General features: G+C 34.1%; 5 protein-coding genes across 6 annotated transcripts; all 5 read left to right on the top strand.

Moving 5' to 3' along the window:
- Positions 1 to 31: 31 nt before the first annotated feature.
- Positions 32 to 6,552, top strand: LOC145322078 (ribosome production factor 1). Its single transcript, XM_080163850.1, has 9 exons — positions 32 to 251; positions 346 to 541; positions 2,366 to 2,485; positions 3,152 to 3,257; positions 3,946 to 4,030; positions 4,452 to 4,562; positions 5,162 to 5,251; positions 5,696 to 5,773; positions 6,407 to 6,552. Exons 1-9 carry the CDS (start codon positions 100 to 102, stop codon positions 6,513 to 6,515), a joined length of 1,047 nt encoding a protein of 348 aa, XP_080019976.1. The 5' UTR covers positions 32 to 99; the 3' UTR covers positions 6,516 to 6,552.
- Positions 6,539 to 10,135, top strand: LOC145322081 (V-type proton ATPase subunit e 2-like). 2 transcript variants are annotated; one of them, XR_013880500.1, is made up of 4 exons: positions 6,539 to 6,676; positions 6,991 to 7,069; positions 9,193 to 9,443; positions 9,965 to 10,135. XR_013880500.1 is itself a non-coding variant. In XM_080163853.1 (3 exons), the coding sequence occupies exons 1-3, from the start codon at positions 6,569 to 6,571 to the stop codon at positions 9,255 to 9,257; spliced, it is 252 nt and encodes an 83-aa protein (XP_080019979.1). In that variant the 5' UTR covers positions 6,539 to 6,568; the 3' UTR covers positions 9,258 to 9,470. The 2 variants fall into 2 exon arrangements, 1 of the variants encoding a protein (XP_080019979.1); XM_080163853.1 differs by lacking the exon at positions 9,965 to 10,135 and having other exon boundaries at positions 9,193 to 9,470.
- LOC145322079 (large ribosomal subunit protein eL20-like) lies at positions 10,069 to 15,605 on the top strand. Its single transcript, XM_080163851.1, has 5 exons — positions 10,069 to 10,223; positions 10,871 to 11,012; positions 11,500 to 11,654; positions 14,473 to 14,559; positions 15,319 to 15,605. The coding sequence occupies exons 1-5, from the start codon at positions 10,114 to 10,116 to the stop codon at positions 15,377 to 15,379; spliced, it is 555 nt and encodes a 184-aa protein (XP_080019977.1). The 5' UTR covers positions 10,069 to 10,113; the 3' UTR covers positions 15,380 to 15,605.
- Positions 15,599 to 19,162, top strand: LOC145322080 (mitochondrial import inner membrane translocase subunit tim16-B-like). The gene is made up of 6 exons (XM_080163852.1): positions 15,599 to 15,710; positions 16,806 to 16,918; positions 17,362 to 17,500; positions 18,049 to 18,105; positions 18,522 to 18,589; positions 19,024 to 19,162. The coding sequence occupies exons 1-5, from the start codon at positions 15,669 to 15,671 to the stop codon at positions 18,540 to 18,542; spliced, it is 372 nt and encodes a 123-aa protein (XP_080019978.1). The 5' UTR covers positions 15,599 to 15,668; the 3' UTR covers positions 18,543 to 18,589; positions 19,024 to 19,162.
- LOC145322077 (cell growth-regulating nucleolar protein) lies at positions 19,151 to 26,905 on the top strand. Its single transcript, XM_080163848.1, has 13 exons — positions 19,151 to 19,782; positions 21,159 to 21,224; positions 21,494 to 21,549; positions 21,715 to 21,770; positions 22,060 to 22,193; positions 22,424 to 22,501; positions 23,240 to 23,315; positions 23,929 to 23,990; positions 24,444 to 24,593; positions 24,990 to 25,061; positions 25,457 to 25,553; positions 25,863 to 26,158; positions 26,685 to 26,905. The coding sequence occupies exons 1-13, from the start codon at positions 19,732 to 19,734 to the stop codon at positions 26,814 to 26,816; spliced, it is 1,326 nt and encodes a 441-aa protein (XP_080019974.1). The 5' UTR covers positions 19,151 to 19,731; the 3' UTR covers positions 26,817 to 26,905.
- The last annotated feature ends 1,087 nt before the right edge of the window (positions 26,906 to 27,992 follow it).

The following is a 27,992-nucleotide window of genomic DNA, read 5'->3' as shown; positions in this document are numbered from 1 at the left end:
TCAAAAATGATGTATATTTGTCAAAGAAAAAATGCCATGTTCATAATAAACCTATGACACATATTTTTTTTCAGAAAGTGAATTTGTGTCGATCTGAAAATGTCTGATGACCCACAAGAAGTGATGGATGTTGAGGAGGAAAAGCCCAAAAGGCGTCGCAAACCCAAAGGAGAAAGGCGTGGCAAAGCAAGCGCAGCCTTACAGTTTTTACCGGATCAAAGTACTTTTTTCACTATCAAAAATAAACAAAGGTAGTTATTGATATTATATTTTAAATAAAACTAATAATTACATAAACATTGCGAAATTTAGACAACATTCTTCTAATAAATAATTTTACTCTAGACGTCAAGAAGAATGGAGAAAGATAAAAAAGGAGAAAAAGAAAGCAAAAAGTGATGCTCGTGATGCCCGAGAAAAAGAGAGAAAAGCTCTCGGAGACAAAGCTCCTCCCAAACAAATTCCCAATACCCTTGATAACACCAGAGAGAAGGATCCCACAGTCCTGCAGACAGGAGAAAATGGCGAAGTTGATGAGGAGGTACGGAACTCTTCTTAAGAGACTTACAACTATTGGTTATAGGGGGGGGGGGGGAGGGGGAGCGTAATGACATCTAAACATAAACAGTGGGCAAAACAGGGTTGGCAGGAAAAGTCCAGGGCAGTTGAAACCCAGGGAGTAAGGGAGGGGACAATGGATCGAATATTCAATTTTTAGCTCAGACTTTGGGGACTGGCTTAAAGGGAATGTGCAAGAATTTAACAGTTTCTGACTGAGTTTGGGGACTTGCGCATGAAATGCCGCTACTCGTTATGTATGTTTTGAATATTGCAGACGGGGAGAAGGGATAAGGGAAGTGGGGGCAAGGGAAATAAACACTCGTTGTGTTAGTTTGGAATGTAGCAGACGGGGAGAAGTGAGAAGGGAGATGGGGGCAAGGGGCAAAGGAAATAAACAGAATAAAAAGGGGCAGTCATATTCTTGCTAGCAGCTGGCCGGGTCCAATAATCTCTTAATTTAAAAATCACACCAAAAAACCTCAATATATTTCACCAAAAACAAGTTGTGATTTCACTTTACATGACGCTATGGAAATCTATTACCTTTTCAATTAACAATCCCTTTATAATTTCCTACAAATTTATTGGATTAAACTGGATTTCATGCCCTTTCTTTGATAACTCTTATATTGAATTAATTGCCCATTGTCCCCTCCCTTACTCCCTGGTTGAAACCACATGGTTTTGACCGGTTTTAACCACCAATAAAAGTCAACAAAAGTCCACCTTGAAAAAAATGCTGTTTTCGCCTCCAAAAAGGCCCTAAATTACTACTTTATCTTAAGAAACTTCTTATTTTTTCTTTAAATACCTGTACACACAGCATTAAAACATTAGAATTTAATACAAAAAATACTTATTTTTAGAAAGCAACCTTTTTAATTTGAAAAATGTATTTAGGTATGAGAGAGGCAATAGTGAGCTGAGACAGGGTGGGGTAAAACCCAGGTTTTTTTTTAAAAAGCCCAACCCAACCCGTAAAAACCCTTAAAACCCTGGGTTTTTAAGGTTTTTTGGATTTTTTTTGGGTTTTTAAAAAACCTGGGTGGGTTTTTTGTATGCATACCCTGAGCTGAGAGGATTTCTTGGAAGTACAGATACTCTACAATTCTCTTGAATGAATGAACGCTAGTACCTAAAAAATTTAGGCTTGCCTCTTAAATTATAAAACTAACAGATACAAATTTTTTTATTAATAAAATATGCTACAAAAATTTTCTATAAAACATAGAACAAGAATAAGAATTCATAAACTAACAAATACTTTTACCCTAAATTAGGAACAGTGATATATATTTTGACTCTCTTAATAATTTAACATTAATGTTGATAAGTTAACTTTATAATTTAAAAGGCAATTCTAAATTTTACATTAACGTTCCTTCATTTAAGAGAATTCTAGAGTATCTGTACTACCAAGAAATCCTCTCAGCTCACTATTGCCTCTCTCATACCTAAATACAAAAAATTGGGTCAGTACGTTGACATTTACGGAGATTATTTTTTTAAAAATTAACAAAAATAATCTAAGAAATTAGAACTAAAAATTCCATATAAAAAAAATTCTTTTTTTAAAATTTAAATGAAATGAACCTGTCTGTCCCGTCTCAGAGAACAAACTGAGACAGAATACAAACAAAACACACATCACATTACTTTTGTGTACACTATAAAATCTAAACTTCGTATGTGCCGCTGCGCGGCTACAATGTTTGGCAATTTCCTCAGGGTTTTTCGTACCTAACAACCTATAAATAAGAAATTTTGATTTTTTTTTAGAAATATTTATTTTATTTTACTTTAGGTAGAGAAGGATTTGACTCAGGATGAGTTCAGCACCTACTTTGAGAGATCATACGTGCCCAAAGTTCTCATTACCTCCAGTGAATTATGTCAAGGAACAAAAACAAGAGCTTTCATGAAAGTGAGTGTATGATTTAATTTGTTAGATTAGTTTTGGACACAGTTTATCGAACGCAGATCTTTAGATTAAGCAAGAATGACAACATACATATAAGCGAAACCTAACAAATCAGACATACAAACGATCATTGATAAAAATCAAGTGACAATGCATTCAATTTTCAACAATATATAAGTAGATGGAAGTCTAAACAAAAAATTCGTTTAAAATTATCCCCAAATCACCTGAAAACAGGATTTCGTTATTTCTTTTTTAAAGTTCTCAAAACACATGACTTTAATTTTCTTTTCTTTGATGAGTGCACTACGCTCAGTTAAATTAGCTGAATAAAAGACTCTCTTTAATTTTACAACTTGCACTATTATTTGTTTTTCTAACAGAGGTATATATTCTTCAAAATTGACCCTGCTAAGGGGGGGAGGGGGATAAAAAAATATATGGTTGGGGGAAAAAATGTAAAAATTAAAAGAACTGAAAACATTGCATTGGTATAAAAAAAAATGTGGGAGGGGGGGATAAAGGAATAAAATATATAGTTCTTTAAATATTTTTCCATTTTTCCTTTATCCTTGGTGAAAAAACTAAGGGGGGGGGGGGGGATAAAAAATTTGTAGCAGGAGATAAAATTAACCTTGTACAGAATATACACCCCTGTTTTCTAATTAGGAATTGGAACGCATAATTCCGAACGGTGAGAGTATTATAAGAAAAAATAAATCTTCAGTCAAGAAAATGGTGGAAGAGGCCAAAGAGCGAAACTATTCTGATATATGTAAGTTAGAAATCATACCTACCTAATTTATTACTAAATATTTTTTAATGAAAATCAGATTAGAATTCTGCAATATATACAACTAGCGGCTTCGCCCCTAGCCTTTAGGGGCTTTGCCACAAGAGGTTTGATCAAACTAATTTTTCGTATTTTAGATTTAAAAGAAAAATTTAAAAAAAAAAATTATTTTTTTTTGGAGTGGGGGGGGTTAGTCGACCACACTATTTTAATTTTAGTTTTAAAAAGAAAATTTTTTTTTGTGGGGGGTATTTTTCATATTTTGGGGGTTGAGGGGGTCCCACTCCCCAAGAAAATAGTTATAAACCTTCCCGAGACCTATGAGAAGCTACCCTGTAAAGGAGAACCCGATCGGTTTAGCGGTTAGCGAGATTCTTCGCTACAAACAAACAGACACACAGACAAACAAACAGACAGACAGACATCGTTCTACTTTGTATTATAGATTACTCGTTTGTTTAGGCCCCTTCCGGACTTTAATTCTTCAGGGGTTTTGGTCTTTGAAGTTGATTTATAATCTTTGCTTTTCAGTATCTGCTCCTATCAATTAACCTTAGCATTAAATTTGTTATGCCATACCATAAATATATATAAGCTTCCGTGATCTAACATGAACAAAAATTGTAATATAATGTCAAACTGTTCATATTTAAACTTATTTGATTTTTAGTGATAATAAATGAAGATAGAAAAAAACCGAACGGTCTTTTGGTCATACATTTACCAGACGGTCCCACAGGCTACTTCAAGTTAACGTAAGTTCTTTTATTCTTAAATTCAGACCAAAAGTCTGACATGATCGTTCTGGCAGATTTCACCTTTTCTTCATAGACTTTTTGAGTTTTATATATAAAAATAAGTCGGGAACTTTTAGGATTTAAATATTTAGTGCTTTTACATAAATGCCGGTTGGGCACTAAAATCTCCCCACCCCCCCCCCCCCCCCTCTTACTTTTAAAGAAGGGTAGGGGTTCTAACCCTACCTTACTTAAATTCTACGGGGCTAATCAGTAACAAATATAACCTAACCAAACTTAGGTAATAAACTAAAGAGCAAAAATACATTATGTTATTTTACATTAATTTTTTTCATTGCCCACCAGGCCAGGGTGCTGAGGGAAGGAACTATCTATTGTATTATGAAATACCTATCCTAACTTGGTTTGAATATTTTAGAAATTTGAAAACGCTGAAATGTATGAAAAGGCCTATGGACCATATAACATTACATCGACCAGAAGTTATTCTCAACAATTTCACCACTAGGCTTGGACATGGAATTGCCAGGTTGGTAGCTTTACTTGCTTTTTTTTTGAGGTTCTTATATGAAAGAAACAGTATGTCTGTTTGTACTGCAGGTTCTCGCTAACCGCTAAACTGATATTTTTTATTCCCCCCCCCCCCAAGTTTTTTTTTCTACCAAGGAGGGGGGGGGGGGGGAGAAAAAATATTGAAAGTTCTCTATATTTTCTTCATTTTATCCCCCCACCCAAATATTCTTAGTTTTTTTTCTCCGATGGGGGAGGGGGGTGGAAAAAATGATTTCAGTTCTCTTAATTCTTACATTTTTCCCCCCAACTACATATTTTTACCCCCCTCCCCCCCCCCCTCTCTTGCAGGGTCAATTTTGCAGAATATACACCCCTGGGTATATTTATAAATATTTTGGGGAGGCAACTACTCTCCCAATAGAAATCGCAACTCGTAATGTTGCTTCTCACATGTCCTGGAAGGTTTATAACTATTTTGGGGAGAAGGTACCATCACCCTCCCTATAGAAATTGCCCGTAGAAAAAAATCGCAACTCTTAGATCATAAAATTATTAGCTTAGAACGTTATATACGTTAGAACGTTTTGATGAAATCTAATCTTGTTTTGTGTTCAGAATGCTTGCAAGTTTATTCCACTACGATCCAGAATTTCGTGGGAAGAGAGTGGCAACTTTCCACAATCAGAGAGATTACATCTTCTTTAGGTAACTATCAAGCTTTTCTGTTTTAATGGGAGGGCGGTTGTTTTTGCAAGCTTCACGTTTAATCACACATCGCCGAGTATGGTCCCTGTTTAAGTCTTATAAAAGTAAAAAAAATTATAAGCATCAAAAATTGGATTTCAAATAGGGGCCCACCCTCCCCTAATAAAGAAATACTGGATCATGGGAAGAAAACAATGTAGCGGGTTTCGTTTTATTTTTACAAAAGCTTTTCTCCTATTTCTTGCCCCTGCGGGGCCAATTTCCCAACCTTGTGGGGCAACCATTTACAATTACTAACCTAAAATAACATTTAAAAAGTTACTGTGAAAATATGACGGAACGGGAACCCGCGACTTAGTGTTCTTTCCATGATCCAAAACACCTATCACCAACCTCTTTAATACCTACAGCTTCGCTTGTTATGAAGAAAATGTCTTTATTTAGGCACCACCAGTACCACATCAAGTCAGAGGACAAAGTGAGACTCCATGAACTCGGTCCAAGATTCACTCTCAAACTCAAGAAAGCTTTTAAATCATAACATCTTTATTTTTACGCACATGTGTGACAGTGTGTTTGTTTGTTTTTTCGAAAACTTACATTATTTCATTATTTGTAGTAGAAACAAAAAAAAATCGGGGTTATCCTCTTAGAAATATTTTATTCAATTTTGAAAATTTTTACCTTACAACTTACAATAAAAATTTTCTAAATTAAAAAAAAATATTTCTAAGAGGAAAATACCAAAAATCAATTAAAATATTAAGTCAGATAACGAGAGCAAAAAATCTAATACCAGTGAGGGAACGTTTATAAAATATATCTTTTTCCCAGGGATTTTAAGGGATAAGGCAATGAAGATAACCTGATGCACATCCTGAATGATGTTCACCCCTTTGTTAGATTAAAATTGGTCAGAAAGTTTGGACACTGCACTACTAGCTTGTAACAAATCAATTAAAATACACTAATTAAAAAATAAGATAACGTGTCTATACCAGTGTAATTTACATTGTAATGTCCCCCCCTGATATTTTAAATGATATAAATTGTTATGTTAGTATCATTTTTCTTCTGTTCTACCTTTATTTAAAAAACTACAAGAGCTTACAATATATTGAAAGTTATGATTTTAAAGTTTTGGTTACCCCTTAGATGGTTACAAGAAGGAACCTTTGACACAAAATATGGAGAGTACGAATGGAACATTGCAGACAAACGTCACCAGCTGGAAACCGGTCACAGAAAAAGATTTTACCTGTGAATTCTACCTTACAAATCTCATGTATTTATTTTTCAGACCTGTGATTAACAAAAATGGCGGCTGGATGGCTTCCAATCTTTATGTTTACTTTGATTTGGGCCTTGGTGGGCGGTTTAGCGCCTAGATATGTTCCGAATGGACCACATAAACAGCTCATTCAGGTAAGAATTACTTGTAGCGAAGCTACCATATAGTTAACTTTGTCAGTCAGTTCGCCTTTAATGATAAGAGGATAATGAGAATTTCTCGACTGCTACTTAGGATAGACTGCTGATTTTACTGGTGAATATTACTTACTAGAAATCATCTAGTATACTCTTTAGTTTCACTGATAAACTGTTCTTTATCTAACTTTGTCCTTTTGTCCATTCATGATTATTTTGTTCTTTAGCAAAACTGATTTTCTAAGTAATAAAATAAACGCACAATCACATTTATTATACAAAAAAAAATACAAAAAACATATTTATTTCAGATGTGTCTACTGTTAACTGCCATATGCTGTTGGATGTTTTGGTTCCTATGTTATTTAGCTCAAATGAATCCATTAATAGGTAAAAATATTATACCATGTTTTGTAGGGAGGACAATCCGTCAAATTTTTGGACCGGATTCGGATTTTTACAAGAATCCGTCCGAAAATTGGCAGATTCCGGATTCTAGCAATATTTTGAAAGGCTAATTTAAAAATTTAGGTGCTACATATGTCCTAAAAATTAATGTTTTGATGATCTCTATAATTCACTTCCGAGAATCGAACCAGATTTTAAAAGATATTACATATAATGATGATAATGACAAGTATTAAAAAACTCAAGACGCTAATTTTAGCCAAGTAATTAAGAATCCAAATCCGCTGTTAAAAAACGGATTCCTGATTCGGATTCCAAAATTGGCCAAAAATTGGGCGGATTCAGATACGGATTGCCAACCCTAATATTTTGAGTTATACGGCTGATGTGTTTTGCTGGAGACATCGTTATGAGCTCCATTAGGTGGTCTATAAATAATGAACAAGGAAAGTTTGACTAAAGAAATAAGTCTTTTTGCTCATTTATGCAGGGATAAGGGATAGGAAACCTGGCCATAAATTAGGTCTCGGCCTGGTTTTGAAAGGGATCATGCAACTTTTACCATTTGCCTAATTTAATGACCTTACTGGCGGACGGCTCATATTAGCTACCGCTCTAAACCAATAGTGTTCTGTGATTTGGTCTTATTTTGTATCAACCAATCACCAATTGGCGGAGCCAATTGGTGATTGGTTGATACAAAACAAGCCCAAATCACAGATGGCGGAAATTTTAGAAGCAGACAATTAAAGAAAAAATAATGATTTCGTCTGCTACGAAAAAATAAATATAAATGGTGTTAGATCACATTAGTTTAATTATTAAATCTGCTTAGAGTTAAACATTAAAAAAGGGCCACATAGAAAAAACAAAAATAACGGGATTATTTTTTTGGAAAGAAGGTAGCTACGAATTTTCATTTGGTAGTTTATAAATTAGATGTTGTATTTTGAATTTTATATTTAGTACGGAGTTGATACAACACCTTCACCCTAATTTTTGTACAATACAACACAGTACAGATATATCATTACATTATATCCAGTATAGTATCCAAAGAACTTGATAGAATGTTACCCAAGTGCATATTTATTTATTTATTTTGAATTTTAATTAGCAATGAAATTTTCAAATAAAATTTTTACTCAATAATAAAAATGCAAATAATACAAACTAAAATCTGTCTGAGGGAAACCCAACGATAGCTTTCTGACAGTTCAAATTACCAAAGTAAAAGATAAAAAATTTTGGGAGAGAAAAAACTTCATTTTAACAAAAGCCATTAATATGTAGGTTTATAAAAAGTTATGTTTTTTACTTTAAACTAGCTACCTGAATTTGATTCTATACTTTATCTACACACACACACACGGCTTTTTCATTAGCATTTTATACGAACCACTGCGCTATCCCAAAACTGGTTTATTAGGCTAGAAATAGGCCTAGGCTTGAAATAGGCCTGAAATAATATTTTCCTACGTTTCCCATCCCTTATCCCTGCATTTATGTGCTTTGTGAGTATTGTCTATTCCAGATTATTTGTAGGCCTTCTTTTGTAAGTTAAAAGGGAAAGTCGCATGAAGTGTATATCAATAAATTATTTCAAGCATAAGTACAAGTATACCATCAAATATTTATAATTTTGTATTGCATTAGATAACAAAGAATTTGACAACTCTTAATTAGTCGTCGTCATGCTGTTTTTGTTAAAATAAACCAGTTATATAAACTGTATATATAACAAGAATACGATTTTCAAGTCTTGGTATTTTTAAAACTACATGGTAGAAAAAAATTTAAATTCTTTCAAATATATGCAATAAATGTTGTTTAAACAAATGAACAGGAAAAAAAAATAGTTCACTAAATTCAAGTTTAAATGCATTTTGTGCAACTACCCCTTTTGGACGAATATAATATAGAGGATCATCCGTTTGGCAGCTGGCAGATCATAGATTTTTTTAAGATAATCGATTCCAGGAACAATTTACCTTGAACTGCCCTTGATAATCCTATGATTTGTCTCGCTTGTAGAAAAATTGAAGCATAAATTGAACTATTTTATTATTTAAATAATATTTTGTAAATAGTTATTATTTTTTCAGGTCCTGATCTAGATTGGAAATCACTAGCCGCTGCCAATTTTTACTGGGGAAAATTTGAAGAATAACCTGTTATTGGTTTTATTTATATATTATATATAATAGAAAATCTACTAATTTTTGTACTATAATGTGCTAACATGTATTTAGTATTATATGAAATATTTTATATTTATGTACGTCTGTCCGCGTACTAAAATGTTTACATTTGCACTCTCTGTGATATTCACATATTATTTAATAATTGTAACTATGTATGTGTTAAGTCTTATCTCAGGGGTGTATATTCTGCACAAGATTTATTTTTTTCCCCAGCTACAAAATTTCCCCCCTTAGTTTTTTTCTCACCAAGTAGGGGGGAAAATTGAAAAATATTTTAAGAACTCTATATTTTATTTATTTTATCCCTTCTACCACACATTTTTTTTAGTTTTTTTTCACCAAGGAGGGGGGGGGGGGGAATGGGAAAAATGTTTTCAGTTTTCTTAATTTTTACATTTTTTACCTCTAACCACTTATTTTTTATTTCCCCCCCCCCCCCCCCCCCCCAGCAGGGTCACCTTTGAAAATATACACCCCTGTCTTATCTTTAGTAGCGAAGCTACCCCTTATGTCAACACAGTTAGTCAGTATGTCGCTCTTATGTTTATTAATAATTTGACTCTCCCTTTTTCTCTTAGTTTTATATTTTTCCCCGTACATTTCTTGAATTTTCCTTTACTTTTATTCATTTGCACTGTCGCACAATTTTTTTTATCAGCTTCGCTACTTTTAGTATTTCTCTTGTTTCCATGTATATGATCAAAGAGCTATATTTGCTATAAATGATTATACAACTTTGATAAATTAGATCATTTATATATTTTTAAAGTGTTAAAACAATCCTATATTCAATATTTTTTACTTAAAAAAAATTTTTTATCCATGTATTTTTGTAATTTCAGAAGAATGAAGGCTTCGGGAACGTTGAAGGAGTATACTGTGATTGGCAGGAAGCTGCCCACAGAAGCTGAACCTGTCACACCATTATTCAAGTATGTTAGCTGCTTGTATAAATGAATATATAATATATGTGGACATTATGACAGGGGGAAAATTTTCGTCAATATAGTATGCTAACATAAACATCATTTGTCAGTTCTTTCATCTAGTACGAGGGGTTGTGGGGTCGTATAATAGTCAACTAAAGGTTTCACTTTATAAGAGGAAATGATAATCTGATGTAGGATCAAAGTAATAATATAGCGGAGCTTCTCTTCAACTTGTCAATCCTTGACCTCATAGTGTTTTCGGCTCTTTTTAAAAATAGAGAGGGGTTGAGGGATATTTTATTTATATTTAAACTGTAATAATGCAATTTCAGACAAGGAAAGGGGTGGGGGTTAATCTTTCTCAAATTAATTTTTCCCAACATTTTTCATGTGCTATAATTTTTATTATCCGTTAGCTTAAATTATATTATAATTAATTTAGTTATGTTTGGTTTGTACTACGAATTTACTCTTGGTATAATGGATCTTAGTACAATATGGCAATGGTTTTAGTAATGCATGTATGTCTTTGTCCATATTGAATATTAACGTAATTTAGGGATTGATGTAAAGTTTATACAGAACCTTAGTGAAGGCTTTTTTAAAATGTTAAATATTAATTGCGGTTTTACTAATCCTTGTTTTTTTAGGATGAGAATTTTCGCTCCGGATCATGTTGTGGCCAAGTCCAGGTTTTGGTACTTTTTGCGTCAGCTGCGTAAGTTCAAGAAGACAACTGGAGAGATTGTTAGTTGTAAAAGGGTGATTCAGAAAAAGACAACCACTGTCAAGGTAACGTATGCGTAATTTTCTAAGTTTTTTTTAGCACTTTTCTAGTATGGCTTCCAAACTGATTAATATCCCCTGGATTAGAACCGGTTCTCAATCCTACTGAAAAATCACTTGTAGCATCGTATTTCAGACAATTTTGACCAGTTTTGTTACCCCTAGCAAAATCAATATAGTTCTCCTTAACAGTGTTGCTTCTCACTGGTCCTGGAGAGAATTGTAACTATTTTGGTGGAGAGTACCACCAACCTCCCAAGAGAAGTTTTCAAAACTAAAATTAAGAAATGGAGGAGGGGTGACTGATCCTACCCAAATAAATAAGCTCCCTCCCTCCATTTTTTCTTGAAAATAAAATACAATTTATTGATTGGGGCTTGGGGGGGGGGGTGGGGGGTTTGAATTCAACCCTCCCTTTCCAACCAACTCAAGTGCAACAAGAGGCCTGTAGGAGGCGAAGCTGCTAGTATGTAATATTGCACAATTTTTATAGAACTACGGAGTGTGGTTGAGATACAACTCCCGGTCAGGTACCCACAACATGTACCGCGAGTACCGTGACCTCACCATCAACGCCGCCGTGACCCAGTGCTACAGGGACATGGGAGCCAGGCACAGGGCCAGAGCTCACTCCATACAGATCATCAGGTACCTTAAATTTATCTGGTCCCAAAAAAAAAGGAAAGGTTAACAGCTACCCCGATTTCCGGGAGTGTTGATTCATCCCTTGTCCCGCAGTACGGAAGTGTTGGCTGTAAATCCTGCAAATTCTATCCACGACTGTCCGTTACACATACCGAATTCGCTCGTCGTTGGGCAGGCAGGTTATATCCCATGATCACGTCTTTCAATAACACATTTAAAGTTATACCTTCTTTGTCTGTTTCTGATGTGCGACATTATTATTAAGACAGGGGTGTATATTCTACATGGGATCCGCTGCTCAGGGGGGGGGGGGGGTAGATATACCACACTTTTCTGGGATCTTGCTGAGTCAAGTATCAACTGTTGGGAATATCAAAGGATGACTCCATGCAAAATTTGAGCCGGATCCGGCCAAAACCGGCCGTGAATTTTATGAAAAACCGGTTTTTTCCGGTTTTTAGGGGGTATCTGTAAATCGATTCAGCTGGAGCAAAACCGGTTGGAGGTACACAAAATTTTACTTCACATGAAATTTAGCCAATGCAATTGCCTACAAAAATGTACTTCATCATCAACTTGATTGGACAACTCTTTCCCCTCCTAAATGTCCATTTAAATCTCGGAAACGGCAAAAATCGCCAAAAATCAAGCCTTCGGCGGCAAATAACGGCTAAACGGTCAGCCGGAGGCGAATAAAACATAAATAAAGAAATGTCTGCCTCAAAAAGTTGTTCAACATCAAAGAGATGCTTGAGGTCTCTAAAACGACTCCTTCCCCTCCTTTAAGGGGAAAAACTGAAAAAACGTGATTTTCAAAAGTATGCCCACTTTGTGGGTGTGGGGGGCACTGAACCCGTCACCCCAGGGTCACCAAATATAAAGTCTAGGCGGCCCACAATGCTGAATTTTCACCAAGTGAAAGTCTTGTGTCATTATCTCTTATGAGAAAAAAGTTATTAATTAATTAAAATTTCAAATTGTGATTTTTTGATGGATTTCTTTGATAAAATGACAGGCCGGTCAATTTTTAGGCCATTTTTTGCGGTTTTTGGGCCGCTACGCCCAAACGGTTTGAGATAATCTCACGGGACCTTTTGCCCGACCTAAGCCTGGTTATTTGTAAGGTCTAAGAAAAAAAAAATCCCGGATTGGATGAAGCACGACGTCGCTGCGCGCCGTCAAAAATCGCTGGTCGGCTCATTTTGCCCCCTCAAACCCTCACCTCGTGCCATTTTTCTGTGTAAAGATTATAATTATAATCTTTTGCGTAAGTCTGTTTTTTTTCCTAGACCTCACAAATAACCAGACTTAGGTTGGGCAAAAGGTCCCGTGAGATTATCTCAAACCGTTTGGGCGTGACGGCCCAAAAACCGCAAAAAATGGCCTAAAAATTGACCGGCCTGTCATTTCATCAAAGAAATCCATCAAAAAATCACAATTTGAAATTTTAATTAATTAATAACTTTTTTCTCATAAGAGATAATGACGCAAGACTTTCACTTGGTGAAAATTCAGCATTGTGAGCCGCCTAGACTTTATATTTGGTGACCCTGGGGTGACGGGTTCAGTGCCCCCCACACCCACAAAGTGGGCATACTTTTGAAAATCACGTTTTTTCAGTTTTTCCCCTTAAAGGAGGGGAAGGAGTCGTTTTAGAGACCTCAAGCATCTCTTTGATGTTGAACAACTTTTTGAGGCAGACATTTCTTTATTTATGTTTTATTCGCCTCCGGCTGACCGTTTAGCCGTTATTTGCCGCCGAAGGCTTGATTTTTGGCGATTTTTGCCGTTTCCGAGATTTAAATGGACATTTAGGAGGGGAAAGAGTTGTCCAATCAAGTTGATGATGAAGTACATTTTTGTAGGCAATTGCATTGGCTAAATTTCATGTGAAGTAAAATTTTGTGTGCCTCCAACCGGTTTTTCTCCAGCTGAATCGATTTACAGATACCCCCTAAAAACCGGAAAAAACCGGTTTTTCATAAAATTCACGGCCGGTTTTGGCCGGATCCGGCTCAAATTTTGCATGGAGTCATCCTTTGATATTCCCAACAGTTGATACTTGACTCAGCAAGATCCCAGAAAAGTGTGGTATATCTAGGGGGGGGGAATAAAAAATAAGTGGTTGGAGGGAAAAAAAATGTAAAAATTAAGAAAACTGAAAACATTTTTCCATTTTCCCCACTACTTGGTGAGAAAAAACTAGGGGGGGGGGGGGGAATAAAAAAAATTGTAGCAGGGGAAAAAAAAATCTTGTGCAGAATATACACCCCTGTTTTAAGAGTAGTGGGAATGTCTTGTCCCAAAACAGGTGCAACTTGCTACAAGCACAGTTAAGTCTTAGAAATAAAGGTCGTGTAATCAAAAGGTTAGTCGTCTGCCATATTTGGGATGTTAGTACTGCAACTAAGGCTAATGTCTTGCTCCTTTTAGTTATGAACCGTCCTCAGATGTATATGCTATTATCTCTTAGTGCCGTTCGGTGGCATACAGTATTAAGGGATTCTGAAACTTCTCTTTAATTAAAACGGAACCTCCTTAATATTACATCCCATTGTCTTAGCAAAAAAATTAAAGGTTGTATTTCATTGATGAAAATAATACATTTTGCTAATATTTGGATATTACACCAGATTTTCATAAATCTAATAAAGTGGAACTCGCTGCAGGCTAAAATGACCTCCTCACCCCATCTCCCTCTCCTACTGCATGAACGAACTAATAAAAGATATCGCACATTAGCAACCTAGATTAGCGATAAGTTTTCCCCTGTCATAATATCCACGTATATTCTATATCCATTAATATAATCAACATTCAGGGTTGAGCCTCTAATCGCCAGCAAGTGCAGAAGACCTCTGATTAAGCAGATGCACGACCCCAAGATCAAGTTCCCTCTGCCCCGCAGGTAAAATAATCTTAACAATCTCAAGCTTTCTAATTGCAGAGCTACACTTACTGTCAATGGTTTTGCTTTAGAAAGATTACATTTTTTTGCTGGGTTGTTGTAGCAGCGTTTCAGAGCCGTTTGATTTTAGTGCGGCTCCGCGGAGCCGTATGTGATGATACGGCTCCGGCTCCGACCTAAAATCAAGAAAATCTCGGCATATTTTTTTTCTCCCAATTCTATTTTTGACTTTTAAAGGTTTTAAAAGTTCAATTTTTGATAAAAATGGACTTGAAAAACTTAAAAGGGGCATTTGCACATGAAACAGAGTTACCAAATTATAATTTATAAAAATCTCTTTATTTATCTAGTCCGTAGCCGGAGACGTTTTTTAACGAAAATACGACTCCAGCTCCGGCTCCAGCAAAATATGGCGGCTCCACGGCTCCCGGCTCCGAAAGCTGGTTGTAAGACTTTAATTTAGCATGGCAGTTGCTTTAATGGGTGTACAACGTGGTTTTTTGGGAAAAAACGGTGGCCGAGCCGCCGCTCCCGCTTAATTTATTTTTGATTTTCCTCGCCAAATTAGACAATTTGGAATAATTTAAGGCAAGCATTTTTTTCAAACAAAATTGTCATATATTTTCACCTTTCACTTGTGATTTTTTTACTTTTTCTTTTTAAAACTAAATTTGAAAGTAAGGAAGTGGACTTTAAATGCCTCTATTTAATAATATAATTGTTGTCATTATTTAGTTTTTCAATTCTAATTAATTTTAGGGTCTTGAAGCCCAAAGGTGCTATTGTCAAAGCCAACAGACCCAAATCTGTCTTCAACTAAACTTCCAACGAACATCATCATTCATGACGTCATACGTTTCCTTAGCTAATAAATATTGTCCTTACACTTACTACAGCGTACAGTGTAATGGTCCTATAATATACCAAGTTTGTTCCATCAGAAAACAAATGTTATAATGAAGTATTTATGTCAAATATAAAGATATACTTTTTTTGTGTTTGAATGTTTTCTATCACTTGGTAATTATAAAATGATTTATTTCAGATTTATTATGTTCTAAGATTGAGTTAATCTAAAAAGTTTTAAAAGTTAGTTTTGATTTGCTAAAATGGCGAAACAGTTGATACAGCTGGTCATTGCTGGCGCACAGGTAAAAGTTTTTTTTTCCAGTAAAGCTTCAAAACAGACTAATATCCGCTGTATTAGAACCATTTCTTAATCATACTGAAAAATCATTTATAGCATCGTATTACAGATAATTTTCAAAGAATTTTAATATTAAAATCATGAGATTAAATGTCTCTAATATGACACAATACATTATTTTCAGTGTTGTTTAGAAACGATCTAAACCAGCGGATATTAAACCACACTGGAAAATAATTTGCAGAAATTTACAATTGCGCTAAAAATCTGTTATGGATAAGATAAGGAAACATTACTTCAATGTTCATAAGGGGGGGTTTTTTAATGCAACCATCTCGTAATCAATGATTAAATGGCACTTAGAATTCGAATTTCGATCTGAAATTGCGCATGAATAATCCTTGGTAGGTTTATTTTCCCTAAATCGAACAAAAAGTTGGAAAAGTAAACGGCTGGCGACTCAGCCGTTTAGCCGTTTTTTTGCCTATTTTCAGGGCAAATTCATCATTAATTACGTAGAAATCAACTTTTTAAAACATATTTTTGGTTTAATTCATGTTAAATGATAGCAATAACAGTTTTTTAAATTTCTAGTACCAACAGCTACCGGCTAGGACCGTTTGATAAGGTTTTTGGGCGAGATAAAGTATTATGTGGAGATAGGTTTCGTGACTAATATGCTATTAAGATAGCAAAAAAATGGGAAAACGGCGAAGCCGCTAGCCGTTAGCCGTTACTTTTCCTAATTTTTGCTCGATTTAGGGAAAATAGACCTATCAAGGATTATTCATGCACAATTTCAGATCGAAATTCGAATTCTAAGTGCCATTTAATCATTGATTACGAGATGGTTGCATTAAAAACCCCCCCCTTACATAGAATTGAGAAGAACAAAACTAAAACTGACGAATGGGCTTTACGTAAATGCACTTCAGTCCAGAGAGGTGATTCCAGGTATCTGGAAATGGGAGGCAAATAGTTATATACCTTATTAGTTATCGCGTAAATTAGCAGATAAAAAGCACATCTTTCCAATAATTCCTAAACTTCTTAAATGTTATTTTCGCTTAAAAACGGATTTTTTCACCTCGCTTTTTAGGTTGTTGGAAAAGCGTTTACAAACGCCGTACGCCAGGAAATCCGTATGTCCGAGGAAGCGGCTAAACGTCACGCACAGACTAAATCAACGGCCCACGCGGCCGAGACGGCTAGGTAACTATCCTTTTATAAAAAGTAGAAAGTTTTTTTGTATGAAGCCTAAGAACTTAATAACTACTGAACTGATGTAGTTCTCTATTTTAAGCAAGCTCCTTAAAGGTTTATACTATTTTTTAATTTCATGTTTAAATCTTGGGAAGTATTTTTCTGGTCCCTTTGAATACGACGCCTATATATGCAAGGAGGGCAGCCGCTTGTTAAACTTATAAAATATTAAAAACGAGGATAATGTTGGTGTTAAACAACAATCTTGCAAAGATTTCAATAGATAAGAACAGTAAACTTTAATACAGCAATTCAAACCTTTTTTATGTAAGGGATAATGATGAGCAGCTTTTAAAGGCTGTTAAAACTATTATTTGTTAGGACTAAACAATAGTTTTAACATGTATAGTAGCTGCGCTATTAATGAAAAATAGTTATTAACGTTATTTTAGGATGGGTATGACTCTAGACGAGGCTAAACAGATATTAAATGTTGATAAATTAACCCCCGAGGAAGTAGAGGCACAATATAAACATTTATTTGAGGCAAATGATAAAGCTAAAGGCGGCAGCTTTTATATTCAATCAAAGGTAACAAAAATTTTTAGTTGAATGTAATATATTTCATCTTGTAATATATGCGACACTTTTGGGAATTATCGTTCTTGTTAGAGGCGCAACTTTATTACTTTTAACACCGAAATTCTCAAGGTATTAATATAATTACTTAATCCTATTAGTTATTACACTTTGCATTATTCAACCCATTAATTGGACCAATAAGAATTAAGAACATAGTTTAAGAACAATCCGACCACATTATTGGTTACAAAGAGTACACATTTTGGTAATATATTGTAGTTTGTTTCATTTGAAATATGAGGAGTCAGCTATATTGACAGTTGAATTTCTTAGGATAAAGCTTTTCTTGGGGAATTAAAAAAAGATTCTTCGCACTTATGGGATTTATTATTTGTGTTTGATACAAGCAAAAGTATTTCGCTAGAAATTTCATGAGTTGCACTGACTTTTGGTTATAATTTGCCATCTAGGGTGTTAAGTCTATTTTCCATTGCAACTTAATGATTTTTAAAACCAGTAGTTTTTATTTGAAGAAGTACATTATCTTTATTATTAAGGTTGTTCGAGCCAAAGAAAGAATAGACCAAGAAATACAATTAGAAGGAAATAAACAGGTATTATAAGTCAGGAATTAATACTTATGGAATGATTTAACATTTTATTTTGTTTTTTTAGTGTTGGTCTTTTGAGTTTGAAAAGCGTTTGAGGCTAATTTATTGACATAGTTTATTACAAAATAAGTCAAATTGTGTTTTTTTTTAACGATCAAAAATAGTGATTAGTTAAGTTATTTATTTTAATTTAGCTTACTAAGTTAGTAAGTCCCCAGTATATGAATTAAGCTATGACTTGTTTAGCTTTTCAATATTTTTACAAATGTAATAAACACTTTGTTTTATAGGATGTCCACTTTAATCGTTTTTACCTTTGTCTAATTTTAGTTTAAATGCTAGAAAACTTGAAAGTAAACATATGTTAGACTTTCATCTTAGGAATGATACATATTTATAACTTATTTATTTCTATTTAGGGACCTGCTTCTGGAAGCTAGATTTTTGATAATTCAAATTATTTAGAAGCGCATCTATAGTACACAAGGAAGGATTTTATTTCTAATTTGATTGTAATTACCTAGGTATTCAAATTGTGTTATAATTTCAATTCTAACTAAAAAAAGTTTTAGAGTTGCATACTTTTGCTAGCGGCTACGCCCCTAGAGGCCTTTAGTGGCACTTGAGGAGGGAAAAGTTGAAATAGATAACCCAACTGTTTTTTTAGATTTAAAAAGAAAAAGTAAAAAAAAATTGGGGGGAGAATTTTTTGTAGGGGTAGATTTCTCTAGGGAGGGTGGTAAGACCCTCCCCGAAATATTTATAAAACTTCTCATAACCTATGAGAAGATACCCTGTAAAGGAAAACATATCGGTCCAGCGGATAGCGAAATGTTTCGGTACAGATACACTAGACAGAGAGACTTCCTGTTACTTTTATTTAAGAATATTATTAATTGAAAAATAAATCCCCGAATTCAGATTAATTCATACAGTGATGTAGTGAGCTCTAGAAGATATAAAAATTAAACAATGTATTTAATCCATTTTTTTGTTCTGAGAAGTTTTATTTGTATTTTCTCAATATCTAGTCTCATTTTACAGAGTTGGGGGGTGGAAGGGGGGAGGCATTTTTAACAAATTAAACCTAATTTTTTTTAGAATCGAAAATGGGAAACTAACCGTGACTGGATATTGGTTATTTTTGCATTAGTTAGTACAGTTGGTGGAAATCATCCCCCCCCCCACATACTCCTTTTAGGTTAATTTAAAAATATTCAAACTATGTCATGATTTATGTAAAAAAATGCATTATAATTGTAACCATAATCATTTATCATAATTTATGGTAATATTTTCAGCTTTGTGATCAAGCTACTCAAAGGAGGGTGGACGCATGTCCCCTTTTCCTCCCCCCATTCCCCTTCTTTAAAAAGTAAAATACAGCCAGGCAGTGTCAATTCGTACTAGATAAGTGCTATTGCCATGTAAAGAAACAGAGCTGTAACTGTAAATAACTCTTTTTTGAAGCTATTGTATTGCTTTTAAAAGGTAACAGTTTCGCTCCCCCTTCCCCCTCCTTTACCATTTCTTTAAAAAGAGCTTCAATTGCCATGAGTCTGCAAAATGTTATGCATTCATATTTAAAATTGTTGAAATTTCAGAGAGAAAAAAAGCATATTTGTAGCAATGGTCTACTTCACTTGCAACGCATGTGGGGAACAAATTAAAAAGCCTCAGGTGGGATATTCTTTGCAGGTTTTGGGCTGGCAATGTATTGTTGAATGATCTTGACTTGTGTTATTTCTCTTTAAAATACAGTATACGTTACGAAAAATGACCGGTCTTTAAAATGTTCCTGCCTCCCATCTAATAAAGTTGTAACCCTATTTTTTGTATGTGTGCTTTTTATATATATGTATAATTGTGTGTGTTGCGGTCAATTAGTTAAAAGAACTTTTACCGACATCCAGCAGGCTATAAAAGAAAAAATTCAAAATGTCAAAATTCAGACCCTTATTTTTTAAAGTAAATTTTACTTAAGCCGAAAAATCACATAGTAAAATTAATTTTAGCCTAGGGGTTATTCAGAGTTTTATCTCCAGCATAAAATTCTGCTTCCATAGACACGTTACTCAGCTTCCTAGCTCTCATACAAGTCATTTGAGCACAAAAAGCATGAATCAAGAACTCGAAATCAATAAAATTTGGGCTTTGTGCCCAGGGTGCCCAATTTTTAGATCTCATCCCACAGAAGGGCTAGAAAAAAGTTATTTAGCTTTTTGCTAATGGCAGAAGGAATAAAAGGCAGTTACCATTTGAACCCATAGTCTAAAATGACTTTAAAATACCCTTAGGGCCCCTAATAGGCTAGAATCGAGACATTTTCCATTTTCAGGATTCCAGGTATGAGTCTTTGGTTTGACTTTAGCTCGCTATAAGTGGAGCTAGGGTTGAGATATTGGAGTTTAGTCTTTTTTAACCTCTTACTGTGGTATCTCAGTGTAATATCCTAGCTTGGTAGCTTGATATCTCAACTATCAAGGCGCTGAGACAACTTTTATTGAGACCGCTTCGGTAGAGGTAAGAAAAAATTCACTCAAAATACATAATAGGTTGACTTTTGACATTTTAATTATCTTCTTTTATAGCCTGCCAAATGTGGGTAAATGTTCTTTAATCTCATTGAACGCAACAAACACAAGCATACATATGTATAAAAAGCATACACACAAAAAAAATGGTTAAAGCTTTATTAGAAGGGGGGCAATAGCATTTTAAAGACCGGTCATTTTTTGTAACGTATACTGTAGGATCATTTTATTGGTATGAGTTTGATAATATGTTTTTTCTTCTCCCTATCCAATTAAAATATCTTTTCTTGATAAAGTTATTGAAACTTCCTAACGAGTGTATTGAAATTAGAAAAACGAATATCATACAAAAGGTTCTTCATAGATAGTTTTATTCAAAAGTAGTGAAACTTCTGATTAAGAAGTATAAACATGTTTAAACAACTAAAATATAAAGTAGTCATTACTTCGCTTAAAACAAAAATTTAACTTTTTCGACATATTTATGTTTTAATCTTAGAATTTTTATGTTTACTTGTTTAGGTTGAGAAACATTACATGTCCAAATGTAGAAACTGTAATGTACTAACATGCATTGATTGTCTCAAGGTAATTTTTATAAAGCAATGGCTATTATATATGTCCATAAGTAGCGCAGCAACAATAATCTTACAGACAGCAGCATGATAAATCCTAGATAGTTTAGAATATTTAATGATAAATATATAATTTAAGAAAAAGACTTGAAAAAACTTTCATATTCATACTTTACAAACTTTTCAACCAATGGTTTTAATCTACAAAAGAAATAATTTTAGTTGATTATCATACATCAGTTTATTTTTCATTGTCTTAGAACTTAATAGTAATTTACTTAGGATTTTGTGGGGGATGAATACAAAACTCATAATCAATGTATGTCTGAGGCTCAAAGGTAAGTTTCTATACATTATTATTTATTTATTTAATATGGTTACTTGTTTCTATTTTTGACAAGACAGACATATAGAGATCCTGTTATATTTTTTTTCAGGATAAAATTCCTGATACATTACCCAACTAGTCCAACATCCAAGAACATTAACATTTTTTAATCCAGGTACAGCAAGTCTGGCCGAGAGGGTTGGGATCCGAACCAGGGCCAAGGAAATAAAGGTATAATATGACAGTTATTTTTGGCTGTTATTATTCTTGTATTAGTTGGATTGGCGGATTGTATTGAATTTACACTAGATTCTCCTATAGATATAACTGTTCCTACTGCTGCTATGTCAGTTACAAATATTAGGCACCACAAAATAGCTTATGCTATGATAATTAAATAAATTGTATGATGTTTGTATGTTCCATGGAGGTTATTTTATCAAAATAGTTAACTTTAGGGGAGGCGCGGTCACTCTTACTGGGAACGACTTAAAAGTAAAAATATTATTATGTAATATAGGTGAGAGAAAACAGCAAGAGTGGATTAACAAACTTAAAGAGATTGTGGATGAGACCCCATCAATGAGACCCACAGTCAAAAGAATTGTGGATGTTATTTTTGACCATGAAAATATTCCAAGGAAGAAACCTAAGGTATGCATATTAATTCAGTAAAAAACAGACAGTTTAACGACGTTCAGTAGAAATCAAGTAGTAATTTTTTGTTTGAGACAAAAGATCCGATTGAGTTATTATTTTCAGAGATGCCTATTTTATACTATTTTCTTTTCGACTTCAGAGCCCCTAGAGGCTAGGAGACGGATACTATTACAAAAACAAAATTCCTAATAATATGCGGATTTTATATAATGTACGTTTTTTAGTTTGTGAACTTTTTGAAAAATGTAGCAAAATTTGCCCATCCCAGAGATGTAGATGAAACTTGGAATCTATTTTCACAGGTATTATATTGGAGGGAGGACATGGGATCGTAAATTACACTGGTACCCAAAGTTTTATAAATACGTAAGTTATTAAAAAAAGTACATATCCTTATACTAAAGTAACAGGATGTCTGTGTGTGTCTGTACCGAAGGATCTCGCTAACCGCTGAACCGATCGGGTTCTCCGTAACAGGGTAGCTTCTCATAGGTCCCGGGAAGGTTTATAACTATTTTGGGGGAGGGTACCACCACTCTCCCAAGAGAAATCACAATAAAATCAAAAATAATAAATATTTCCGCCGCATAGTGTCGCTAGCATAGTCGCGCTACGTAGTCGCGCTGCGTAGACGCATGAATTTAACAATTGAAAACATAGAAAAGTTATTTCTCAAATTAGATATCTAAAATAAAAAAAAAACATTTAAAGGCCACTAGAGGCCTCTAGGGGCGTAGCCGCTAGTATATAATATAATATTAAAGGGGGTAGGCGGATGAGACAATTTGTTGTAAGCAAACCTAAAGCGTAAAGAACTCCACTAAAAAACGTTTTCATAATAGGAAAGCGTTATAGGTTTTGTTTCATTTCAGATAAAATACAATTAACAGAATATGATTATTAAAGCAGATTTTACACAAACGAAAACTATCGGAATTTTTCTATATTTCTTTTATCATTTATCAGTTATATGTCAATGGCAGATAAGTTAGACCCTCCCTCAATATTGCAATAATCCCATTGATTAAAAAAAACTTTAGGCCCTTGCAAAACCTGCACCCCCGCCACAACCTAAAGCTGAACCTAAACCAACGGAGACTAACAACACATCAACAGGTATAAAATACATTTACGCAACTTCCCCTTGGTTGTGTAAGAAGGGAGATTATTGAGTGGTTTGAATACCCAAGAGTCACATACATGCTTACATGCGGCAAATAAAAAAATATATCTTTTAAATCTCGACCAACCACACACACACGCCTTAAGTGATAAAAGGCCAAAGTCAAGTTGATCTCAAAAGAATACGAGTTTGGACCTCTTTCAAGTTGAAATTTGAAAAAAGGAGTAACCTTTTGACTATTAACCAGTGTTGCGGATCCGCATTGATTGTATGCGGATCCGGATCCTCCAAATTTGGTCAGTGCGGATCCAGATCCTTGACAATAAAAATAAAATCACCAAATTTTTCAAAAATATTTATTCTTTAATCTCGAAGTCAAAAATACTTTTAATTTTCAAGTCTGAACCTAAACCCTAAAGATTGTCTGATTTTCAAAAATTTGTAAGTGACTATTTTATATAAATTTAGGTAGATTTTTCCATAAATTTATACCCCAGGATCCGGATCCTTGGACTCAAAAAAAAGTGTGGATCCTTGCGGGTTCGGATCCGCAACAATGCTATTAACTATTAATAAGAAGTTACCTATTTGAACATTTATTTTTAGAAGGTAATTCTACACAAGATCAAGAAGCTGTTGAAACCAAGAAGGAAAAAAAGAAGAAAAAGGTACATTACATTAAAAAAAACTTCAAGTTTTGGACTGTGCATTCAAATTAAAAATAATTTAGGTTTTAGGAAAACAAAAATACTCAAATTCATGTGAGAAAATTACAGGTTTAGGGATAATTAATTTTATTAGTTTACCCTTTTTTTAACATTGACAAATAACTCCCAAGGTATTTTACATTTCATTATTTAATACCTCCTTTTAAGATTATCATTACAGATGCATTTTACAGCTTTGGCATTAAAGATAAGAGATTTCCTTAGCAATGTCTTTTTTTCAGAAGGATAAGGAGAAATTATCATAAAGGTAATGTGCCAACAATCCATAAAAACGTTAAAAAACACTAATTAGAGCTCTAATATTAATAAAAAATTGGTTTGGAAATTTCAATTTTTTACTTGATGAGGACGAAATTCAAATACTTTGTAAAATAATTGATGAATATGTTTTAGAAGAAGGGTAAAGAGAATGCAGAGGAAGCTGCTATGGAAACAGTAGAAACAGTACCTGAACCTGTCGTCAAACAAAAGAAGGGTAAGAAAAGAAAACACGAGGAGGAGGATCTGAATGAAACTACCAACGGTGCTGATGACACTATGGAGGTTAGAATAGTTATTAAGACAGCTTTCCGTGGATATTAAAATTGAAAATTATACGATTAAAACCAGTTTTGTTAGTCCCAAAGGGCCGGGTTAAGAAAGTTGACATTAATTTTAGTTTAATGTTCGTGGAAAATTGTCTGTAATATGATGCTATACATGTTTTTGTCAGTATGGCTGATAACTGGTTCTTATCCAGCGGATATTAATCTGTTTCGAAGCCATACTGGAAAACATTTTACAAATGATAACAAGGATGAGAATGTTTTAAGTTTCACAGCAACAAAACCGAATGATAATAATACAATGTTGACATTGAAACAAAAACGGGGGGACATTGGAAGTAAATGAAACCATGTGAACTTTTCAAGGATGATAATACTTTTTACTTTGAATTAGGTTGAAAATGGACCAGCAGCTAAGAAGACAAAGTTTGATTGGGATGCTACAATTCAAGCTGTACTTTCTAAGGTAAATCATTATAGAGAGAGGAGACTGTTTAATAGACAAGTCACCAAAGTTTTATAATAACGTTTTCTTATTTGTGGCTTAACACATGCGGAACACGAGCAGTCCCCTATCAAACAATCTAGAATAAACATTTTTTACGTATCCTGTATGACGGATTTTTTTATAACAGAACAATAACTCTGTTTTCATCTAAAAACTCTTATATAAATATGAAACCATCGTCTGCAACCCCAAGTCTTTAGGTGCTTTGTATTCAATGGGGGGATTACTTTGAGCACAAAAGTAGCATAAAACCTTCCCTGGATCTTAAGTTTTTAAAACAAAATAGAGAAATCATTTGATGATGTCATTGTCATTTATATAAAACCTTAATTTATATCAATTTACTTATTTAGAAAGGAAATCAGATGAAGTTAAAGAAATTGAAAAAGAAATGTGTTTCTGAATATTTTGTACAGAATCCTTCCGCCCATCAAACTCCAGAGCAAATAGGCATGGACAAGTTTTTAAATATCATAAACATTTGTTTCTTTATGTAAGAACGTTACATTGTGTTTTCACACAAAATGCTTGTTAAACACTGATATTCTTCCCCCCGCCCCCCCCCCCTAAAGCTGGCTTATAACGATCCCTTTCATCCACCCTCTTCCCCTTCCCTCTTACTGGATGAACGAACTGACCAATAAGTGATCGTTGTCCATGTTTGTTAGCAACCTATATTGCCAACAATTTTTCCCTTGTTATAATATCCACATATATTGTATATCTATTGTTTTAATAAAACTTGTCTGTGTGTATTAGGTGTTAAATTCGATAAGAAGATAAACAAGCGACAGACATATAAAGTTATCGGGGAGGAGGTCCATCTAGTGGTTAAACCAACTGAAGATGCCACAAATGGAGATACAAACGATACTGCTACTACAAACGGAACAGCGCATACTAACGGAACATCTGGCAAGCATGATAAGAAGGAGAATGGTTCTGCTACAAATGGCCTGTCATTCAATGCTTGGGAAGCAGCGAGTTTGGGTTCAGATGCACAGACGGAAAAATTTAGAAGATTAATGGGAATTAAAGCTGCACCGAAACCACAGGTATTAAAACAGATAAATTTACTAGGGTTCGGGGAAGGGATAGTTTATTAGAAGAAAAGATTGGATTATCTACCATCTTCAAATCAATCCATGGTAAAATGTTTAATTATATTGTAAATGTAATCCTTTAATTATCTCTTTCTTTTTTTTCTTTCAGTCTTTTTTTTCTTTCTCCTTCCTTCTCTTCTTTTTTCCATCACTCATATGGCTAGCGTTTTGTTTGAAATAGCTTCGCTAATAATCAAATTACAATCGATTTAGCGGTGGTTGTTTCCCTCAAAGTAAACAGTCGTGCAGAGAAAACTCCCGTCACCCTTATTTTTGATTCTTAGAAAATTGGGGGTAGTCTATCCGAAGGAGTAATCCCCCCTTATACACCCCCCTTTTTTAAAAAAAATGGTAATTCATATGAAAAGTGTGGGGGGGGGGATGCTCACTTGGCACCTTGAGTGAAAGCACCCGTTTTCTAACTAAACAATAATCAGTCTTTCTTTCTCTTTAGATTATTTCATTTAATCTTTTACAGGAGCTCGCTGGAGTAATCAAGAAGCGTGATGATCGGGCTATCTTCCGCGACCTGGAGCATGGCTTCAAGCAGGCCAGGAACACGCACTTCAAGGAGAAGGGAATGGGACTTGGCTTTGCATCTAATGATTAAGTTGTATCAACCTATTCATGCTTGCGAGAATTTTGTGATATAAATTGTGCGATGGTATTTAATGTTGAATTAATAAATTTTTTTTGTTATCATTTGATTTTTCTGTTGGGGAAAGATAAGCTTTTTTACATTTAGATTCAGTCCTTCGAACGTCTAATAATGTAATTATGTAAAGGTCCCCCCCCCTCCACATTCCTATTAAAACCCTTATTTTACGCCCCCGACTCAAAATGATAATTTCATAACTTTGAAAAGAATTAAGTAAACTAAAACTATTTTTCCTAATATATCAAATCCATTAAAAGTTATGTAATTGTTTATCTTTAAATAATGTAATATTAAAATAAAACATTTATGCCTTTCATGATGGTAAAGTTGAAAGCAAAATAGTTTTGTTTATGTGACTTATTACTTTTGACATATTACTTGCCCCTGACACTAACCAATCCTAAAATAATCACGCAACCTCTGCAATAGGATAGGGGATAGGATTCAGATGGAACAAGATACGGGGATTTTTTATATTCATATACCATAGTGACCTAGTCCCTAAAGTTTTATAAAAACATTTTCATATTTGTTGGCTCAACAACTATAGGGACTTTTAATGAATTTTTATTGGTTACAAGTTACCAGTTGGGCATTCAAATGTTTCAACAACAAATTTTAATCTACATAAGGGTTTAATTTGTGTATCATCATTGTGGATATACATCAAATTATCGGCCATTGTCTTATCCCTGTAGCTCCCTGGGTTTAACGTCATTTTTTTATAAGGTGTGCTTGTATTATATTCCATTGTAATATTCCCTTTCTCCCTGAGATTTTGATAAGTGGCGCGGCATTCTTTGTGATTACGCGCGTTGACGCGGATTTAAACGTAAACAACAACAACTGTCATTTTTCACCTTTTTATGTCTAATTTTAGGTTGAATGTGAAATTTTTAGTTCGAAATATAGATTTTTATGAGAATTAAATTTATTATATTTTTATACATGTGAAAACATTTTTAATTACTGCAAAAAAGTAAAAATCACCACAAATACAAAAATGCGATGTTAAAACCGGCATGATCTCTCATATAATAAAATTCTGATTATAGTCATAATTTAGTTAATTTTATCCTATTCTATAAAATAAGACGTTATATATGTACTCTAAGATGTTAATAATGT

The sequence above is a fragment of the Acartia tonsa genome, chromosome 6 (genome assembly GCF_053477335.1).
Source record: "Acartia tonsa isolate MP-2025a chromosome 6, ASM5347733v1, whole genome shotgun sequence".
NCBI classification, from domain to species: domain Eukaryota; kingdom Metazoa; phylum Arthropoda; class Copepoda; order Calanoida; family Acartiidae; genus Acartia; species Acartia tonsa.
This window is presented reverse-complemented; position numbering and strand designations above follow the sequence as displayed.

Coding starts and splice junctions, on each gene's coding strand:
- LOC145322081 (XM_080163853.1), top strand. CDS start 6,569: ATGGCGGCTGGATGGCTTCCAATCTTTATGTTTACTTTGATTTGGGCC. Junction 6,677..6,990: donor CACATAAACAGCTCATTCAG/GTAAGAATTACT, acceptor TATTTATTTCAG/ATGTGTCTACTGTTAACTGC. Junction 7,070..9,192: donor TCAAATGAATCCATTAATAG/GTAAAAATATTA, acceptor TTATTTTTTCAG/GTCCTGATCTAGATTGGAAA.
- LOC145322078 (XM_080163850.1), top strand. CDS start 100: ATGTCTGATGACCCACAAGAAGTGATGGATGTTGAGGAGGAAAAGCCC. Junction 252..345: donor ACTATCAAAAATAAACAAAG/GTAGTTATTGAT, acceptor ATTTTACTCTAG/ACGTCAAGAAGAATGGAGAA. Junction 3,258..3,945: donor GCGAAACTATTCTGATATAT/GTAAGTTAGAAA, acceptor TTTGATTTTTAG/TGATAATAAATGAAGATAGA.
- LOC145322080 (XM_080163852.1), top strand. CDS start 15,669: ATGGCGAAACAGTTGATACAGCTGGTCATTGCTGGCGCACAG. Junction 15,711..16,805: donor TGGTCATTGCTGGCGCACAG/GTAAAAGTTTTT, acceptor CTCGCTTTTTAG/GTTGTTGGAAAAGCGTTTAC. Junction 18,106..18,521: donor AATTAGAAGGAAATAAACAG/GTATTATAAGTC, acceptor ATTTCTATTTAG/GGACCTGCTTCTGGAAGCTA.
- LOC145322077 (XM_080163848.1), top strand. CDS start 19,732: ATGGTCTACTTCACTTGCAACGCATGTGGGGAACAAATTAAAAAGCCT. Junction 22,194..22,423: donor TTCCAAGGAAGAAACCTAAG/GTATGCATATTA, acceptor TACGTTTTTTAG/TTTGTGAACTTTTTGAAAAA. Junction 25,062..25,456: donor TTCAAGCTGTACTTTCTAAG/GTAAATCATTAT, acceptor TTACTTATTTAG/AAAGGAAATCAGATGAAGTT.
- LOC145322079 (XM_080163851.1), top strand. CDS start 10,114: ATGTATTTTTGTAATTTCAGAAGAATGAAGGCTTCGGGAACGTTGAAG. Junction 11,013..11,499: donor AAAAGACAACCACTGTCAAG/GTAACGTATGCG, acceptor CAATTTTTATAG/AACTACGGAGTGTGGTTGAG. Junction 14,560..15,318: donor AAGTTCCCTCTGCCCCGCAG/GTAAAATAATCT, acceptor AATTAATTTTAG/GGTCTTGAAGCCCAAAGGTG.